Source organism: Hipposideros armiger, unplaced genomic scaffold, assembly GCF_001890085.2.
Source record: "Hipposideros armiger isolate ML-2016 unplaced genomic scaffold, ASM189008v1 scaffold_170, whole genome shotgun sequence".
NCBI classification, from domain to species: domain Eukaryota; kingdom Metazoa; phylum Chordata; class Mammalia; order Chiroptera; family Hipposideridae; genus Hipposideros; species Hipposideros armiger.
In genome coordinates this window covers 1,188,991-1,210,045 of record NW_017731520.1, presented here as the reverse complement: position 1 = coordinate 1,210,045, position 21,055 = coordinate 1,188,991, and the positions used below count along the sequence as shown (strand labels likewise).

General features: G+C 40.9%; 1 protein-coding gene and 1 long non-coding RNA gene across 4 annotated transcripts in view; one reads left to right on the top strand and one right to left on the bottom strand.

Moving 5' to 3' along the window:
• LOC109387836 (uncharacterized) overlaps positions 1–21,055 on the bottom strand; it is an 86,657-nt gene that overhangs the window by 16,350 nt on the left and 49,252 nt on the right. The window lies entirely within an intron of this gene.
• Positions 19,314–21,055, top strand: part of IL7 (interleukin 7) — a 59,406-nt gene continuing 57,664 nt past the window's right edge. The window contains exon 1 of one of the 3 annotated variants that reach the window (XM_019651964.1): positions 19,314–21,013. In XM_019651964.1, coding sequence (XP_019507509.1) covers positions 21,004–21,013 — 10 coding nt within the window. In that variant the 5' untranslated portion in view covers positions 19,314–21,003. The remainder of the gene's footprint in view (positions 21,014–21,055) is intronic. The other 2 variants (XM_019651963.1, XM_019651965.1) reach the window with 2 other exon arrangements.

The window sequence follows — 21,055 nt, the reverse complement described above, 5'->3', positions numbered from 1 at the left end:
TATAGCAGAATCATAGAATATGTGTGTGTCTGTTACTGGCTGCTGCTAGCGATGTGCTGTACGACATGTGCCGATAGATAACAGTACTGCACCATGTACTTAGAAGCCTGTTGAGATGGAGGGGCTCATGTTGTGTTCTTACCACAGCATTTTTTAATTGCTAAAATAAAAGAAATGAATCAAGCCTTGATCTTGACTTTCCGATTCACTGTACCATTGAGTAATCAAATAGGCTAGAAAAAGCATCTCCTTGTAAAATTATTTCAGCTATGGAATGAAAACAAAAAGAGAGAACTTGAATAATAACATTTAGGATCCCTGATGATTGAATGGATCTAATGTTGAGCATCAGTGGATGCTAACTTAAGAAGAAAAAAAAAGAAAAATAGACATCATGTGCTTTCTAATGAAAGAATGCATCACGATTATGATCTGGGCAAGGGAATGGAACCAAAGTCTGATCTAGCACCTGGAGCCAGCTGGCAATTTACAGGAAATGCAGAAGATAAAGAAATATGGTGAACTGTGAAAAACTATAGGTCCAATTCCCCAGGTTCTTCAAGATAGTTATTATAATGGAAAGAAAGGGAAGGAGAGAGAATGTGTAGATTAAAAGACAAAGTAATACAAATTTTCTAAAGTGGGCATGCACTCTTGGGTGATAAAATTATAAAGGAAAGCAAGGAAGTGATTCGTATAACAGGATAGTGGGTATTTCTGGAGGGAGGACAGCCATGATTAAGATGGGAAGACAGATAAACAAATCCTGGGGATGCCATGCACAGCATGGTGACTAAATTAGTGGTACTGTGTTGTATACTGGAAAATTGCTAAGAGTGGATCTTAAAAGTTCTCAGCACAAGAAAACAATTCATAACTGTGTGTGGTGATGAATGTTAACTAAACTTACTGTAGTGATCATATATATAATGTTGTACACCTGAAACTAATTCAACAACAAGAAAAAGATGGTAAAATGGAGGGGCTTCTGAGATGGCTGTTAAAAGCTCTATTTATTTTTTTCCCCCTACCCCCAAGCGATGGTTATGAGATTATTCATTTTATTTCAGTTATAGGTTAAGTTCTTGAGATCTCTATAGCGTGGTGCCTCTAGCCAACAATACTGTACTCTATGCTTAAAACTTGTTAAGAGGGTAGATATTATGTTAAATGTTTTTAATCACAAAATAAGTAAACTGACAATAATAAGGGAGTAGGAAGAAACTTTTGAGAGGTGAAGGATATGTTTATGGCTTTGATGGTGGTGAGTTGTATGCATTAATTATGTACAACTTTTTATGTCAATCAGACCTCAATACAGTAGTTTAGAAAGATTATTCACTTTATAATAATTCATTGGTCTCTACATTTTTTATTTTCTGTATTTATGTTTTATTTTGCCATAAGAGAGTTTAACAACATGGCAGAAAGCACAGCATGCAAAGCATAGATTAATCATATTCTTTGCAAAAAGAGTCACTCCAGAAAAGAGAAGAAAATTTAAAAGAGGAACTAGAGTGTTGAGAGAATTATAAATATATGAAATAATAGAAACTATTGTCTACAGGTAATTTCCCTTTCAAGTTCCCAGGGAAGTTACTAAATTTACAGGAAGTATTCAACCCTATGATTATAAGTTTGAAAATCTCTTTGAAAGACATTTTGCTGGAAAAATTTAAGTGAACTAAATTGTCTCAAAACAAATCAACAATAAAATAAAGCACTGACAAAGCTGTTATGTACCAACAAGGACTGCACTACAGCAAAATTCTTTCCGATTTCAAAGAAGAGGGTACTTCTAAGAGCACAAAACCTTCAATTTACTTTATATGAAGTTAATGTAACCCAGAAACAAAACCTGACTGAAACAGCATACAAATAAAACCACAGACTCATCTCAATATAAATATAGCAACAAAAATTAATAAAATATAATCCATTGTTGTATTGAAATTCAACTGTTATGTGACCAACCCCATGCTCATTCTCAGAATGTAAGAATGGTTTAATGCTAGGAGGCTTCTTAATATAATTTCTCTTGAAAAAAAGATGAGGGAAAAAAATACTCTATAATCACTGTAGGTACCAAAAAGTCATCAAACACCCATTTTACATTTTTCTTAACTTCTTAATAATATTCTTTAAAGATTTTTTAAAAACCTCACTAAGCAGAACTTTTTACTTTCAACACTACTATTAATATTGTTCTAGAAATGACATATTGTTCTAGACATATTACTTTAAAGACCTGTTCTAGAAATAACAAAGGAATTGTTTCAAATGTTATCTCAGAATATGAAGTTTAAATAATTGAAAGGAATTTTTACATAGTAAGGGCTCAAAATTGTTAGATAATTTTAATTTGCAGATAAAAGAGTTTTCTACATGAAGAAAACAAAAATATTGACTAAAATAACATATAATAAGAGTTCTGCAAAGGCATCCAATTCCAAAATTTATATATTTTTTGTTTTTTATTATTTTATTTGGGAAAGTGCATCTTACAAAAGGGTAGCTGCAAAATATACAAAATTTATATTTTTAAATGTTACTTCCCTGTATCAGTAAATAACTACTTAGAAGAGTATAAGTATACTCCATTCACAATAGCAATTGTTATTCAGTAGCCTTACAGACCTTACAGATATCAAAATGTAAGAGATGGAATTATGTGTGCTTTATTTCTACTTCTTTTTAAAATTTCTATACTGCTTAAAAAAACAGATATTCATTTTATTATCAACAGCAAAGATCTATTTTCTTTAAAAATTGAAAAATAAAATACATCAACAAACTTTACCATTATGTTTTAATAGATGATGTACCAATATTCCATCCATAGGAGTATTTTTTAGTTGTTTTTATTTTACTTATTGCTTATTTTATTGGGGTGACGATGGTTAGTAAAATTATGTAGGTTTCAAGTATACAATTCTGTAATGCATCATCTAGATATCACATTGTGTGTTCACCACCCAGAGTCAGTTCTCCTTCCATCACCATATATTTGACCCCCTTTACCCTCATCTGCCACCCCCTCCCCCCTTACCCTCTGGGAACCACTAAACTATTGTCTGCATCTATGAGTTTTTGTTTTAGAAGAATCTTTAGAAAAGGCCTCACTCAAGTCCTCATTTTCAAATAGGAAATTCGGAGCCTCAGAGTTTACAAGATTCGTTTAGGTTTCTAGTCAATGGTACAGCCAGGATTGAACCCAGGACTTCTGATTTTGAACCCACACTTCCTTTACTTTGACCTAATTTCCTTATCTACTTCACTCTCCATTACATTAATAATACTGTCTTTGTTATTAATGGTCTTTATTTAATTGAACGCAGATTTGAGAGTATTAATAAAACACTTCTTTCAACTCACACTAATACTTTGAGCTTGGAACCAAAATTTATCAACAAGATTGAGGGATTCAGCCTTGCCTGGCATCGAAAATTCTCATGTGTATCTTTTCTCACCTGATACTGACCACTCTGCCATAGCCAGTAGATATTTACATTCTAATAATTTGATAAAACTAAAAATGGGAAAATGTTCCCCTTTTCAATGTCTCATCTGCCCTCTGTCCATCTAAGAACAGAAACAGATAAAGGTGACATATCCATTCACCAAAATATATGTCCTCCTTGCCTGTTTGTGAAACTCGTTAAACAGAATTAAAGGTTTTATGGCCAGATGCTGGGATATTGTTTTATTAGCAAAGTGGTTATACTAATGTATAATCACGTTTCCATGATCCCAGTCCACAAACTTGATTGAGAAACAAACAGATCCTTCTTTTAAACCTCATCTGAAATCCTAGTTTAGCCAAACATAGCCACCATGGTCACCATTAATTATTAATGTAATAGTGAAATAAGTTACAAAGTGCAAACAATTCGTGCCTTAGACAGGAAGCAGAGCAAGCAATGCAATTAAGACAAGGAAAGGGAGAGTCATTATATACAGGTCTATTCCCCCGGAAGCAGAGGCAGAAGACTAGACAGCTCAGGGCGGGACTCCAGCCGCTTTGCCTAACCCTAGGGTATGCATTGCCCCATGATGTGATGGTTAGGACAACTCCGCCTGACCCACGTACTTGTGCATTGTGATTAACTGATCCACGCTCCTAGAGGACTCTTTTCAGAAATGTCTCTCCCTCCTGCCCCCCAAACACATCTCCTATCATCACTGTCAACGAATGCTTCCTCCTCTGCTGAAAGACTGAAGCGATCAGACGACGCCCTTACAGGTCCCCACCATCGTATTTGCTGGGAGTAACCACCCTCATGTTCTCTGCTTTCCTGTTTTTGTAGGTGAAGTGCCTGCATCCGTGTCTAAAGCAACCCCTTAGCTAGGTGCCCGGCCACCTTCAGCCTATTCGAGGACGCAGCTCCACACATCTCCCTTGGTTGTCTGCATCATCACTGCCCCACTCTAGACCGGATCATTTCCACTAGCATCCAAGCACATGTTGTCTTCTATGTAATTAAATGTAAAAAGAGAGCGCACACACTCCATTCTCCCAAAGCCATCTCTCCTTTCAGGTTGCGCCCTGCTGCTCGGCCCTGACACGCTTGCCCGGTTCCCTCCCTGGCCCTGCCCCTGCTACCCCACGGAGCCACGCTCAGGTCAGCCTCCTCAGCGCCCTCCATAAACCCCTGATCAGTGCTCAGTGTTCATCTTAGCTGATCAGCCAGCGCGCTGAAGACGATTCTTTCCTTGGCTTTCAAGACACGCTGCTGCTTCTCTTCCCCACTCGCTGGTTCCTCCCGCCCTGTTTCCTTCCTCATCGCCCAGACCTTTGGTGCGCCCGTGCCTCACCTCAAACTCCCTCCATTGCGTTGGTGACGCCGTCCTGATCCATGGCTTTCAGTATCACCCTGGCATGGACAGCACTCAGATTTACATCTGCAGCTCGCACTTCTCCCCCAAACTGCATATCACACAGCTAAGGTTCTGGTGTGGCGCTGAAAATTTAGATTTTCATTGACGTGTCCCAAACACAGCTTTGCTCCTCTCTCGAATGCTGCTCCCTTTTTCCGGCTCTGTTAATTGAATTCCCACCCATTCAGGTGCCCCGGTGAAAAACCCTGGTCTTGTCACGAATCCTCTCTTTTGTTCACACCTTACATTCAGCCTGTTGCCGAGTCTCAGATTAGATGTAGGACCTAACCTCTCCCCAGCACCCTCGGTGTGTCGCTAACTCCTCTCACCTGGATTATTGCACCATCTTTCAGACTGGCTTTCCTGCTTTCACGCGTGATCCACTCTATCTAGTCTGTGTTCAGCAACGCAGCGAAGAGTGATCATTTTAAAATGTAAGTCACATCACGTCACCCTTTGCTTAAAACCCTGAATATAAACTAAATGTGCATATAAAACCCTGCATATGAATTAAATAACTCCTCACTTCAGAGCAAAAGCCAAATTCTTAAATTTGCCCACAAAGCCCACACATGTGGCCCCAGAGAGTGACCCCCTGTTACTCTCTCCCTTGATCCTCTGCTGCAGCTATGATGGATTCATGAGGAACCCTTTACCTCAGGGCCTTTGCACGTGCTGTTCTCACAGCCCACATCCAGTCTGTTAACAAATCCTGATGGCTCTACTTTCAAATTAATTCTAGAATCTGATCTCTTCTCTACACAAAAATGTTCTCACATCTCTCCTCTCTTCCCCTCCCTGCCCCACCCCCCAAATATCTATAGGGCTCAGTCTACCCAATGAGGCTTAAACTCCTTGCAACCTCTAACCCTCTGGGTATTCCCCAACTCCCTTACTTTGCTCTATTTTTCTTCATAGCACATCTTACATATCAGACAACTTCATTATTTATCATGGTTTTTTTTGTCTCTCTCCCCTTACCGGAATGGAAGCTCTGTGTGGGCAGGGTATTTGCCATTTTGGTCACTGACTTACTTAGCTCAGTGTTCAGAACTACCCCTGGCACACAGTACATCAATAAACAGTTGAGCGAGTGAATGAATGAATCTAGCTCATTAGCACGATGGGTTTCCAATGAGAACGGTGTGCTTCCAGAGTACCCTGTTACTAATATCAAAAGCAATAACGTCTTACACTGCTAGCACCTTTCTCAAATGCTGCTCCATAAGTGTACATAAAGTGTTTATTTTATAGTCTTTCTACTCCTGCAGTTAGCAGAATAGAGGTGGACACACTGGGGCCTGAGAGAGCACAGAAGGCACAACTGCAGGAAGTAATAAAAGTATACATTTGAAAGTTAGAACGTCTATTGCATAGCACATTGGGGAGGTCTATTATACTAACTCCCGAGGGGGAGCTCCTATCCCCATGTCAATTTCCTACAAAAACTAGGCATTCTAAACCAGCTTAACCAACCAAACTATAAGAATTAAAGTTAATGCTGCAGCAGGGACAAGAAGTTATGAAACCCTTTCCCCGACTGTTCATCCCACCGAGATCTTATCCTTGTGAGTGAATTTTTTTGGATACCGTGTCTGTGATGAGCTGGGTTCTAACAAGCTGCAGCCTCCTCCAAGCCAGCTACCTTCAACAGAGTGGCATGCCGCCAGGTCCCCAAACCCACAGACCACAGGCCAGCCTTTCCTCATTTCACAAAGGAGGGAGGATGTTTCAGCTCATCTTGCCAACACCTTTTTTCTTCTTCTATGTGGCTTGTTCATTCTGTTTCTCTACAGAGTTACTTCAGAGGCCCTTTGATATTATTTGTCTTTCTTCCTCTATCATTCCGCCAACTGGCCTAATATACCACATGAGAGAAAGCAGAATGTAGGAGTTAAGGGCAGAGACTGAAGCCAGGCTGCATGAACTCAAATGCTAGTGCCACCATCTAATCACTCCATGACCTTAAATGACCTTGAGCTGGTTAATTAGCCCCTCCATACCTCAGTCTGTTCTAAAATGAGGATAATATTAATACCTATCTGAGTAAAAAATTGCAAAAATGGCTTCAGTTTGTTACTGAATCCATACACGTGGCACTTTGGAACAGTAAGCAAAGTGTGAGAAGAACATCATGCTGAAGAGTAGATTGCATTGACAGCCAACTTTATACCAACCATCCATTCTAAGAGACGGGAAGAACCTTCTTGGCTTCTAATAGGAGATACAGAGAACAAAACAAAGAAAAAGAGACAAACAAATGTAGACAATGCAGGTAAAAAAAAAAAGGACATTTAAATATATTCCTCTCTCTTTTTCAACATAAAAGAAAGTATTGCAGTCACAAATCAAGAATAGGCTTCTAAACAAAAAGAAGAAAGAATCAGAGCATAAGACTTCAAAAATGGGGGTTCTAATTTACCACTCGCCTCTTTAAACTGAGACACCAAAAAGTTATAACCTAATCGTAAGCAGACGCTGTAAGTAACACAACCCCTGCGTAGACTTATAGCCTGTCTTTTCATCACCTGGATCATCAAGAAACCTTAAACCTTGAACTTGGGTTAAGATGGTTTCAGACTTGAAGCGCCTCTAGTTACCTAGCGAAAGCGAACAAAAGTTCTCTCTGGAGAAAGATGTCTATTATTTTAGACTTCCAATTATTCTTACAAATGAGGTTTCTAAAAGAATGTCTAGCATACAATATGCGATAACCAGAACCAGGCACAAAGAAATAGGACCCCATGAGTGAAAAAAGCAGAAACAACAGGAGACAAAAACAAATACACAAATACTTGATGTTACTACTCTTATGATAAATAAATGGAAGTATACTGGCTTACTTTAGTCAATAAAAAATAAAAGACCAATCAATCTCAAATATTTTATCAGGGTACTGTTCATCATAAAAAGTGATATGGCACATTAAAAAAATCAATAAATTTTAAAAATCAAAATATCTTTGGAAAAAACTTTATCATTTGATTAGACAAAATTAGATAAAGAATTAGTAAACTGGAAGAAAGATTAGGAGAAACTAAACAATGTAAAGCAGTAGAAGACAAGGTGATAAAAAATATGGAGGAAAACGTAAGAGATTTTGAGGGTACAATGAAAAAGCGTAATATCTCAGAAGTAGAAGAGAATGTGGCAGAAAAACATATTTGAAGAAATAATCGCTGAGGCTTTCTAGAATTGAAAGAAGATATGAAATCACAGATTCAAGAAGATCCATGAATCTAAAACAGGATAAATAAAAAGAAATCCACACCTAGACACATGATAGTAAAATCTTAGAAAAATTACTGTCAATAGAAAAGGACGTCTTAAAAGAGCCATAAGAAAACAGACAGATTAGTTTCACAAGAGCAACATGCCCATAACCCAACATGCCTGCGTAAGCTTTACAGTGTGTAGCCTGAAGAAGTAAATCTCTAAAACAGACCGAAGTACTGCCTGTGGGTTAGGCCATTCTGATGTTGGATGGCTCTCAATGCTGAAAAATGCTTTCTTTGGCTAAGTCAGTATCTCACAATTATTGTGTCCAGTGGTGTGCTGGTAGATGATACGACATTGGTATCATTTGCTGGTTTCCGTGGCGGAAACTGTCTCACCATGGCTGGCTTCAAGCAGCCAGTGGGACTGCAGCAGGGGGAGAAGTGAAGCACGCAGTCAGCCCTCATGGGCCCAGATCGGCCAACGCCTTACACTGTGGGTGGTACTCCTGGTTGTCCTTTCTTGTCAAGGTGACATAGCCCTAATTCTTTAGTGATTTCCCCCATGTAGTTGATTATTTGTGGAATATTCATTCACTCCATGCATAATTATTAAGGGCCTGCTCTTTGCCAATAAATGTTCTAGGAAGTACGTATACTTCAGGAACAAAACGTGTCTTCATGCAGTTTATGTTACAGTGGAAAAGGCAGTGAGCAAACAAGTGAATATGTAATCTGTCAAATGTTGATAAATGATGTGGAGAAAAATATACGGGGGGATAAGATAGGGGGAGAACTGTTGTACTACTTTATATATGGGAAGGCCTCACTGATATACGCATAAGACCAGATGATGTATTTCTTCTCGGCTCTTATTCTTTGCTATAATGTTATTGATAAATGAGAGAGGAAAACAGATGAATTCACAAAAAGAAAGCTGAATTTATGAAAACATTTAGAAGAGCTTACATAGAGCATAAGCACTATGAAAAGTTATTATTGTAAAGCAGATATTGCAAGTGTTCAAAAGAACTGAGCGAACATTTAAAAATTGGGAGAGTCCAGTAAATATGCAAAATTTCCGCCTTGACTGCAAGACTGGAAAACCAGGCGATACGGCCCCTGACTCCTGCTGTCCATCATACAAGGCCCGAGCCCTAAGGTCTGACCCTGCCGTCCCCAGAGGGCTGTCTGCATGCACCTTAGTACTCACCTGGCCCCTGTAGCCATTTCAATTTATGACCCTGCAAAGTTAATATTTAAAAAAAATAATTTGATAATTCTATTTGTTTCTAAATTGCTTTTTCACTGTTTTGGAAAATCAAACCCATAATCAAACCACACAAAAAAATTTAAAATAATATACTAGATGCTCTGCAGCCTACTCTATGAGGGGTTTCCAAAATACATTTTGAAGAATATAAAATAGGTATATAAATTCACATGGTGTCCATTTTGAAGGGGGGGGGGGAACCATAGGGAAATAAAATATCCAGTGTTAAAATATTCATAATACATCATATTAGTAATCAAGATATATAATATTATACAGATACTGATATTGGTCAATGTGTGTCTATTTCAACATAAATTGTTAGTGTCAGAGCAAAGTTTTTTCTTGTGATTGACCTTGCCCTATCAGCATTACTAAAATACAATGAATGATAAGTGGCATTTCATACTTTGAAAGTATTTAATATGTATAGGACAATATGGAGGAATTAGACCAAATTAATTACAAATCAATGCAAATATCTTTTCATCAATGACTATATATGGTTATCAAATTATTGCCCATGCAATTCAGATAAAATATTTTTTTAAATCAACAACTCCAAAATACAAATAAACTTCAAAACCGACACCTACACTAGTTTATAAAACGTATTTTACGGACCCAGTTTATGCAACATCACCTTCCATCTGCCAAGACACATACTTACAAAATTCTATTTACAATGCTGCCTAGAAACCACTATTAGTCATCATAAATATTGATATAACTAAATCTCATGAATCAAATGTTGCAAATAAAAACAAGTGATTCTGGAATACTTTCTAGAGCCAGTCTCGTCAGTTTCAAGTGGTTTATTTTGTTTGGTTTTTGGAAGAATAGGAGGATAAAATAACTAAAGCAAATCTTACAGCTAAAATAACATTGCCAATTTAATAGTACATATAAATGGAAATGGTTACGTAAGAAATGTTTGACATAAGAAGCTATTTCACATTGACCTCAATTCTCTTCCCCATCACTTTGCTATTTCCTTATATCTATTTGTCCGTGATAGAACACACACAAATACGTGTATTTGGTTGACGTTAAATCCATCTGGAGACCATTTCATACACATACTTGTTTCATCCTTAAACTGTTTTACTATCTAGATTGTATGAGGTCCGAGGACCTTTTGAACTACATTTTTAACATAGCCAAATATTTTAGTTATCACTGTTGATATCAGATTTGCATGATGAAATCATACTAGTGGATTTGTTGTTCAAATATGTGACTCAGCTGAATGTGTCTAAAAGGTAGAGTCTGTCTGTATCTAGAATTTCTGAGGAGTGAGATATTCCAGTTAATCCAAATCCTGGTTATCTGCTGATGAGTAAATATACCAGCATAAATACATGCATCTACCTCTAGGATGACATTGGCTGTACATTTACGGAGTGCCTGTGATGTCCAGGAGCTGTGTGAAATATTGAGCCTAGAACCACAGACATGATAGGTGTCCGTCCTCAGGAAACTGTGAAAATCTAATAGTGTAACACATTCAACAGCAAAAGTAGCCATCCATTCGTTCAATAGCTTACATCAAACTCTGAAGGCCAGACAACCACTGAGCGGGACTCCAAAGGCGTCATAAATAAAAGAGAAGTCAGTTCCTTCAAGGATCTCACACTGTAGGGACAGAATCATGACACCTACTATGGTATAGCCGATAAGCACTTGATAACATAAGCACCTAGTCCAGGCAAGTGACTTTAGATGAAATGCCCCTCAGGAAATAAAACCTGAGCTTAACACAAAGGACGGAGTGGACAAGGGGACTGCAGGCTGAGGGACAGCGTGTGCAGACGCAGGGAAGCCTGAAGGCCTGAACGATCTGAGGTTCAGGGTTCTGGGTGGGGCGTCTACCTGACTCGATGGCAGGAGGGTGGCGCTAAGTCGTGAAAAACCTTGTATTTCATGCAGAGTGGGTATGGACACTGCCCTTAGGAAACACGAAGCCACTGAAAAAAGGTCAACTTTTTTTTTCCAAAAACATCTTTTGAGGAGGCTGTATAGTCGAGGAGAGAGAGAAAGAGGTCCTAACGAAAGGCAGCAGGAACGGATGAGAGAGAACAGTTAGCAGCCAGCAAGTGGTATCAGATAGAATTTAGCGATTCATTTGATCCTTCCTAGGTTTGTAGCCTGGGGGATCAGATGTACAATTAAAGTATATATTCTGAAAGGACAATATACAGTGGGAAGAAGAGGGTGGAAAATAAGTACGTGTTTGTACCTGTTGAGTCTGAGGTGTCTTTGAGAAACGCAGGTGGAGATGCATCATAGCTTGTTGGATAACAGGGTTGGCAATTGGCATGGAGGGCCATGGAAGATGAGGCCGGAAATATAAACTGTGGCGAATGAGCAGAAACCGGCGGCTAACACCATCGGGGTGGCTGAGGTGACCCCGGAAGTGAATGCAGCCCGACAGGGGACAAGGGCAGAGCCCTGAGGAATAGAAAGGTTACAACAGACAGAAGAGGAAGACGACTCACAGAAGGAATGGGGAGATTGTAAATCTGTAGGATGAAAATTAGGAGACTGATATCAGTGGACACACAGGACGGAAAAAAAAAAATCCAAGAAAGAGAAAGTGTCCCATGCACCTATGACATCAAGTAAGCTGCGTGGTGAAGTGTACCCGATGTGTTTTTACAAGACTGCAACCAAACCAAGTGGCCAGTGAGAGGGTGCTGGCGGAAGAAAATTCTGGGCCATTTGTATATAATGCAGCTGTTTCCAAGACCAAAAAAGGACTCTCTGTTCTGGTATGGGAAAAATTTTATTTACTGGGGGGAGGGAAAAAAGGGTACAAGAGGAAAGAGAGGCAGAAGGTGGCACATAGCACTTCGGCTGCAGGCTTTGCTGTGTAGCGAAATGTAAAAAAAATACCAGTGGAAACAATGGACCCCATCATGTACAAAAATTGATAAAATAACCATAAATAGAAAAGATTGATTTTAAGTGACTGGAATACAGTATTTTGATGTTATAGACATCCTTGGAGGGAGTCATTCAAGGAACAGAATGAACTATGAAGACAGTTTAAAATCCCCTTAGAGGTTCTATTGCTTAATGTAATATTAGTATCAACATTTTGCAACTTATTTATATCTATTGTTAAAAAAATAATTAAGTTAATGATTGCGGAGTCAATAGTTACAGTGAAAGATAAAAGTGATGACATTCTAAACTAAAAAAAAAAAATTAAGCGACTAAACCTGAGCTATGAGAATGTAATTAGGAAGATCAATAGGAACTCACAGTGTTTCCAGCTCTGACCACAGAAATGGCGTGGAAGCATCGAGCACTTGCGGCACCCCCACTGTCGCCTCCACTAATTACTGCAAGAAACCAGAACTCCAATGTAATGGACGTTTGGGGGGTCAATTTCGGACAGTTGGCTATCTGAGTATTAGGTAAGAATTTACTGAAATGTAAAGGTACAGATAGATGACCGAAAACAAAGTTGCAGGACAATTATGTGTAGTATGATTTCATTTTGGTTAAAAAATTACATATATATATATATATATGATTGTCACAAGTGCAATGGTTAGATGGGTTTTGATTCTTAAAAGTTCGCTTTCCTCCTTGTACTATTTATACTTGGCATGATCTGCTTTTAGAATTTTCAGAAGGCACTTGGAGAAGGAACATCGCCAAGTGGCCAGCTAGCTCCCTGGTGACTGCAGCCAGGGCGCGGTGAGGATGGAACTGGGGTGGAGGCTGAGTGGAAGCTACTGCGAATGAGTCAGGACGCAAGGAAGGGGGAGCGGTAAGAGGCATGAAAAGCTGGCAGCTCGCTCTGCAGCAGGCGCTTTCTGCCTTAGAGCTTCCGCACCGCGTTCCTCTCCCCAGGAGATGCGTTCTTGCATCTGTGCCGCGCATGCAGTCACCTCGCTGCAGCCTGGGGCGCGTGTCAGCTCCCCACGGAAGCCTGGTTAAAATCACGCCCTTCTTGCCCACCCCACCGCTTCCCTCCAGGTGCACAAATCCCCTCCCCGATCCTACTTTTGGCCCATAGGCCTTAGTAAATTTCTAACATTTTATGTAATTTTTGCTTTCTTATTGTTTATTGTCTGCCTCGTCCCCTGGAATGTAAACGCAATTTAACAGAAATTATTTTCACCTGTTTGGGTCACTCATATATCCCTCACACCCAGAACAGAGCACGGCCCGTAGTGTTGCTTGGTAGCTATGTGCTGAATTAAAAGAAGGGTAATCTAGGGTTGGGAGAGACTTGAGCACATGGACGTGCTGACCTTGACTCTTCCCAGGAAGAAAGATAAACCCGATTCATGAACTTCAGGATGGCAGAGGCAATCCTTGTGGGATTTCCTGTGTCTCTTCCTAGAGCGTATATAGGACACGTATAGGGTAAGCAGATAAAAGCTGTCATGAACGTCTTCTAGGCCAGTGAAAGAGGAGAACTGATTACCACGTGTGTCCTTGCTATTTGGCCAAATTTCTGTCGAGTAACATAGCAGGCACTGCCAGAGCAAACAGCTACACAAAATTGTGTTGGTGCATTTTCAGGGGGAAAAAAGCTCATTCATTACCTTCATAACAATGTATTTCAGAAGCACACACGGTTGGCGCTGGTACATACGAACATGGAAAAACAAAGGTCCACTTAATTCCATTTACTGGTACGGCATATTGAACAGGGAAAGTACCCAAAGAGAGCTGCCAAAGAGATCTACCGGCAGAAATGCGTTTTCCATGAGGCCTGTTTTTTTCCTTTCAGTTTAATATTCAATAAAGATGTAGCCGAAGGAAGAAAAGAAGGAATAGTATTAAGTCAAATTCAAGTCAACAAAACAAATTTTTACCAAGGGCATCAAAAGACCTAGAAAAAACCGAAGTCATACAGAAGATAGTGGTCTCAATCAAGATAAACACACCACAACTATAATAATAACAACATCAGCAAAAGTATGAATTTGATCTATTCCACATCTCCTGGCACTTTGCTAGATTCAGCCTCCTGAGATTTTGTTGGGTCTCTGATTTTTCTTGCCCTTTCATAGTGGTCCATGTGGCTCTTGAAAGTCCTCAATTTTGCTGTTTTGTTTTCATTCTTTTTGGATTTTACTTTAAAGTCACTTATTTAAATATGTCTCTTATTGGAGGATGTCTGCAAAACCTCTGATCTCAGAGGATCATTCTTGAATGATCAATGCACCAGTACACACAATATTAGTTTTTGTCTTGCTTTTTGGCTAGGTTTCATGGTATGCCACTTAGAGTGAAGATATACATACTGAAAAGCTTAAAAAATAAGTTCAAATAGCTTAATACATAAGGACATATCTGAATTCAGTAAGCAACAATAATTTCATAAAGTTTACTTTAGATTAAGAAAGGTTATACAGTGGGTTATTTTGAAATTAGAATCAAAGGAGCCTAACTTTTCTAATCTGAATAAATGTTTGGAGGGCTCGTAGACTAGAAATGACACAAAATACCATTTTGAAAGGAGGGAAATAAAAAGAAACAGAAAACATGACATTTCACTGATAAAAACAATGTCTTACCCAGGACAGATCAGAAAAAGGAGTGTTGGTCAGAAAAAAAAATCTAATGACATTAGGAAGACATGATTAGAAGATTTGTTGGTGAAACATTAGGGAGAACTTTGAACATAGTAGAAGAAACAAGGGAATCAAGGCGTGCAGCCTCCATTTCATGGGGCATGCTACTCAAGAAACACATGACATTCGACTTTGTCTGATACGCCAAACTCGATAGCTGTCTGTTTCAGTCTCCTGAAAAACTTCCATTTTTGAGCTCTTCTCATGGAGGTGTACCTGCCACTGCCAGCTAATATATTAAAACTTAGGGCAGGCACGTTAATGGTAGTTCTAGGTGTAGGATGCCAGCTAATTGACATAGCTCTGGCACGGAGCCTTGACTGGTACCCTAGGAGCTCAGGAAAGTACCAGATCTTTTTAGATGATTGCTTATTGATTTCATTACTGTTACAATACACTTAATCATCCTGCATCATATACAAGTCAATGGATGTTCTGAGAGTCACGTCCAAGGCAGTTACAAGGTGCTGAAGCAAAGCTGGCTTGCCTGAAGGAGAGGCAAATGGGGCTAATTTTCTAATATAACAATAAAAATACTTAAATAGGTCACACAGCCTTCCATATTTTTTTTAAAGCAGAAGTCTAAATCTATTAAGCAGGAGACTTCTGACAAGCTCACCAGAACCTTAGGCATATCAAGGTCAGTCAGTAGTTGGTTTTATAATGTTCCTGGATGTTATTGCAGGTTCATCGGAAGCACCGGTTGGTTGTCTGTGAGGACAAGACAAAACCTGTGTGCATTCTGACTTCTGCCTTTTCCACAAGTCACCATCTGTGTCATGAAAGGAATTCTGTTGACTTCAGAGAATTCCAAGTTGAATAAGACATGACCACGGTTGTCCCAAAGCTCATAAGAACAACTCAACATCTTCACATAGTATCTGAATGATACTAAAGGAATCTGTCCAGGGACTTGAAGGCAAGAAAGGAACATATTTTTCCCATTGTCTTCAAATAATTTGCATGAAGAAAACTGTCATAGGTGTGATTGTCCAAAGCATAATCCGTCCAAAATTTAGTATATAAATGATACCTCTATGATTGCCAATAATATATCCATTAAGGTACAAAAGGATTGGACCATGCAAACTACATTAAGCTCCAGTTGCTCCCTTGGCAAGGTAATTTGGGAAACGTTTTTCTCTTCGACTAGCCAATACTCAGTCCAGAAGACAACAAGAGAGTGCTACTTGGAACATTTCAATAAGGGACATATATGTAGGCCCAGAGATACAGTGGATTCTGATTGTTTAGAATTACAGAATGTAAGGACTGAAATGAAAGAGGAGAGAGAAATGAAGGGAGTGTAAGAAAAACAATAAGTCAGATGTCTTGGATTTCTTGGATCCATCCTTTCCTACTTCTTCAGAAGAACCTACTTTTATCATAATTTTAACAATTATGGGCTAGTACCTCTCATACATGAAAATGGAAACTTCCATGATGCTTTGCGTGCCTTTCAAACCATTATCCTCATCCTTTCATCTTTACCAGACATCTTTAAAAAGTTGTGTCCTCTCCCTTTATTTGCATCTTCATTTATGCCCCACAAACTGGGATGTTGGTTCAATCTACACTTTTCTCAAACTGTTGTCATGAGGGCCATCAACATTTTCCCCTCTGCCAAATTCCACGGACCCTCTTTTCAGTCTTGTTCAATCTCTTTGGGACAACTGGAAGTGACAACTACTTAATCTACTTGTAGTTGCAAATTCTGGCCTCCTCTGCTTTCTGGGACACTGACTTCTGTCTTTCCCACTTTGCTGCCCACTGTGCATCATTTTGCAGGTGGGCACCCGTTTCTCCATCTGCCCCAGTGTTCATGTCTCAAGGTTCTTCCCAGCGTTAGGTCTGTCCCTCTTCTCTCTCCTAAGTTGCAGGTTGGGTAATTTCATTCATTTCCATGGCCCAAATAATCATCAATAAATATGCTGACATGCACGTTTCCAGCAGGGGTCTTGATATTTTGATGTGGCCATTTTGAATTCAGCCTTCAAAAAAACCCTTTTTATATTCACTCTTATAATGCTCTAAACTGGCAGTCTCGTCCTATCCCTGAGCTTCATCGCATGAAACTAAGCATGCTTTAGTGTTGAACTCCAGCCAACCGTCCACAAATAGTTTATATAGTGCTTAAACAGTTACGATTTCTAGAAAACAATTCCCAAAACCCTTTATGAAGCTAAGAAAAAGTGACAAAAATAGCCGACGCTCAGTTGAATATAATGTGAAGAAGAAACATATACCAATTATGCATATAACTGCAAAAGTCTGAGTTAAATAGTAGCAACTTGAATTTAGCATTATGGTCAATTTGTGGTTTATTTGGGAATGCAGCAAGAAAAAACATGACCGTGTAAATAGATGCTCAGTAGTCATTTGATAAAACAAAATTCATCCTCAAGGTCAGGCTTGAAAATCAAACAGATATGATTTAAATGATAGGTTATCCATCGATAGCTGTTTCCCCACTGGACTGGTAAATTACCCTCTTCAGGACCCTAGATTCACTAATTTTTCAAATAGGTCTGTCTAGATTGCCTTAAATCCATGGTTTGAAATTACATCTTGTTCTTTCCTTTTCATAATAATATTTACCGTTGAAATTACACACTTAACATCTGTTTTCCCCACCAGACTGAAACCACCTTGAAGATGTGCATTGCTGTCTACAAAGTGTAGCCTAGTGTGTGTACATGACCAGTGATGGAATTTGCGAGCGCCCAGTAAAAAGTGAAAATGAGAGTCCCCTTGTCCAAAAATAATAAAGAATTTCAAGACAGTGACATCAGAGCATTAAACCCAGCATGGAGCCTTTCTAAGCACAGGCCTCTGTGTGACTGCACAGACCACATGCCCATTAAAAAGTCGAATGTGTGTGTGTGTGTGTGTGTGTGTGAGTGTGAGTGTGTGCCTGCCTGAAATATGTTGAATATTATGCCTGGAAAATTAAGTCATAGGAACTTTAGAAAAATATCCAGAGACAGAACAATCTCAGACTATAAAGAATAGTCATATTAACTTGGGTAAAAATAGCTCAGATGATAAAATAAGAAAATCATTTCAGGTTATCAATAATTGACTTTTGCCTGAAGACTGTTGAATGTGTAACAAGACACTGGTTAACCTTTAACAATTCTTTCTTGAAGTTGACTTTCATATCTTATTTCAATTTTTTCTATTACATTGTATTAATTATTCTGAGAATGTTGTCTTCCCTTCTTAATATTTATTGGCTATAATTTATGAACTTTAAATTCTGTTGTTTCCATGTTGACTTTTCTGCATAGCTCATTGAGTCTATGAGTAAACATAATAGTAACTATTGCATTTCTCTAATTATAGAACATCAGCGTATAAAAATTCATAAAAGATTTTCTCCTGGTCCAGCTATCTTATGAAAAATAATGTTCAGTGTATCGAAATATCAACCACTAATTTAAGACTTCATTTTGGAATTTTTTCCAAATGGTATTCATCCTCTCATAGACAGAAACGTAACAACTTGATGTAGTGAGAATGTGCCCATTTTCATATAACAATAAAAATCCCAAATCCTTCATGAGTATTTTCTTAAGAGCGATCCTCCACATTTGGGGTCAGAGGCCAGGGAGGAGTGTCCTACTCTTCTAGAGCTCTGAATAATTTCCCCGCATGCTTCCAGAAAGTTCACTTATGCACAAGCCCCTGTTCTGCCAAGTGTTATGGTGATTGTATGAAAAAGGCAGGTTTCCTCTTGAGGACGTTATCGATGGATGCTCTTTTATCTGCCTCTGAAAAGTAAAAAAAAAAAAAAAACGTGTGCAATTTGTACACCTCAATACTGCTGTCTGGGGTTTCCAGTAAATATACTCATAGGAGTATAACCAGCCGAAGTGTGTTTAGTTACCGAGTTTCCTTTGAAGTCCCTGCAGCCTCCTGTTTCCCCACGCCCCACCTCCCACTCCAGATTCCAGTCACAGGGAAACACGGGGCTCTGCCCACCCCGTTCTGTCTCCTGCTCTGATTCGCTTCCCGCGCTCACGCCCGCTTGCATTTGCCCTCACGTCCTGCCTCTCTCGCACGCTGTTCTCATGCACGTTCTCTCCCTCCGTCGGTCCCCTCATTCTGTCACTTCGCAGTGGTCTGAATGGCTGTGCTCTAGATACTGTTCTAGAGGGGAAGGCAGCCTGGCTGGGCCGGGGAGAGACAGGCCAGTGTGGCTGGAGCACCAGAGAGGGTCGGAGAGGGGTGCAGGGCCCGGGGCACACACGGCCGGGCAGGCCTGGGACGCCGCGGGAAGTGGCCAGAGGGTGGTCCCCGCGGCGACAAGGGTGACTCTGGATACCCTGCTGCCAGGAGGAGAGGGGGTGTGGGCCAGAGTGAAAGCGGCGACCTCTGACTGCAGGCTTGCAGTGGCTGGCCCACAGGCGATCCACAGAGTGGCCAGACTGGCTTTGGGATTTATTTTAGAGGCAGAGCTGACAGGACCGGCCCAGGCTCTGGCTGTGGGAAGCGAGACTGAAAGAGGAAGCAGGATCCAAGCTGCAGGCTTGAGCGAGGTCTCTCTCTCTCCCTCTCTCATTGCTCTTTTCCCTTTCTCCCTCCCCTTTCCCCGCGTTGCTTCCTTCTTGCCAGGACAGAACCTGGAAGGCTCCCATCCCCTGCCTCACTCCTGCTTGGGTCTCAATTCAGGATTCACCATCTCCAGAAACCTTTCCTGAGGTCCCCACACTGAGGCAAAGACACGCCCACGTGATGCAGGACCCTGTCCCCTCCCGGCATCCATTTGTACATGATTGGTCAAGACTTCCATCATAGGGGCTCCGCCATGTGGGGCAGCTTTGTGTCCCGGCCTTGTGGCCAACTAGCTACGTGAACTCCAACTGACACGAAGGAAGTCGCAGTTCCCACATCTGTGAAGCGCAGATAAGAAAACTAACTCATAGAAAAATTTGCATGAGAGGACATATGCAAAATGCTGAGCGCAGTACTAGTGCAGAGCAAACTAGATGAACGTCAGCCATTCTTGTATCACCGTTGCTGCATTACGTTGCCAACCTTCATTTAAGCAGGGTTTCTGCACAGTATCTGAAACCAAACTACAACAGGAAATACCTGAATAATTCAGGCCTGGAAAAGAAAGTCAACTCCTCGGTAACACAGTCAAAATGGATAGAGTGACTTGGTAGCCAATTCAGATAAACGCGCACATGAGGGTCACAGTTCCTGTGATAGTAAGTCTCCATTTCCTTCGCCTAATCTGGGCTTTGATTTTCGTGTCCAAAGATACCACTTCCCCCGAGGAGGTGGACCCACAGCATTAGTTTTCTGTGCGATCTCACCTGGGCAGGTGCATGTAAGACAGAGCGGAACAAGCAGATCAGAGGGGTTCGAGGGGCTGAGGGCGTGACCCTCTGAATCAGTCTTACTTCCTTTTCTCACAAGACGGCTTGGCATGGTCCACCACATCCGCGCGGCAAGAGCCGCTCGCAATAACCCAGCTTTCGCCCCACACTGCTGTCGCTTCGGTGGACACATTAGCAACAGATGCTTTTGGATCCCAGGGGCCGAGCTTTGCCAAGGTGGTTAGAGGTCATCTGGAAAGCCTTTCGCCTGGAATCGCTGATTCAGGAGGCCGGCTGGGCCTTCCCGTGGCGCTTAGGAAACCCGCGCCCTCTCCAGGTGCACAGGAAGCGCTAGGGGAGGACGCAGGTGCACAGGAGAGGGGGGTGGAGAAGGCGCCCGGTGATGAACGCAAAGATCGAACCTGCAGACCCGGCGCAAAGTAGAAACTGAAAGTACTTGGCCGCGGATCCTACGGAAGTTATGGGAAAGGCAAAGCGCTGAGCCGGGCCGTGGTGTGTGCCGCCCCCCCCTGGGATGGATGAAGCAGCAGGCGCGGCGTGGGTGAGAGGAACCAGCGGCGAAGGCGGCCCGCCCGCACCGACTCCCGGCACCTCCGCGAAGACCAGGGTCCTGGGAGTGACCATGGGCGGTGAGAGCCTGCTCCTGCTGCAGCTGCGGTCATCATGACCACGCCCGCGTCCCGCAGACCATGTTCCATGGTAAGCGCCCCGCGCCTGGGCGCAGAAGTGCGCGCGCCCGGC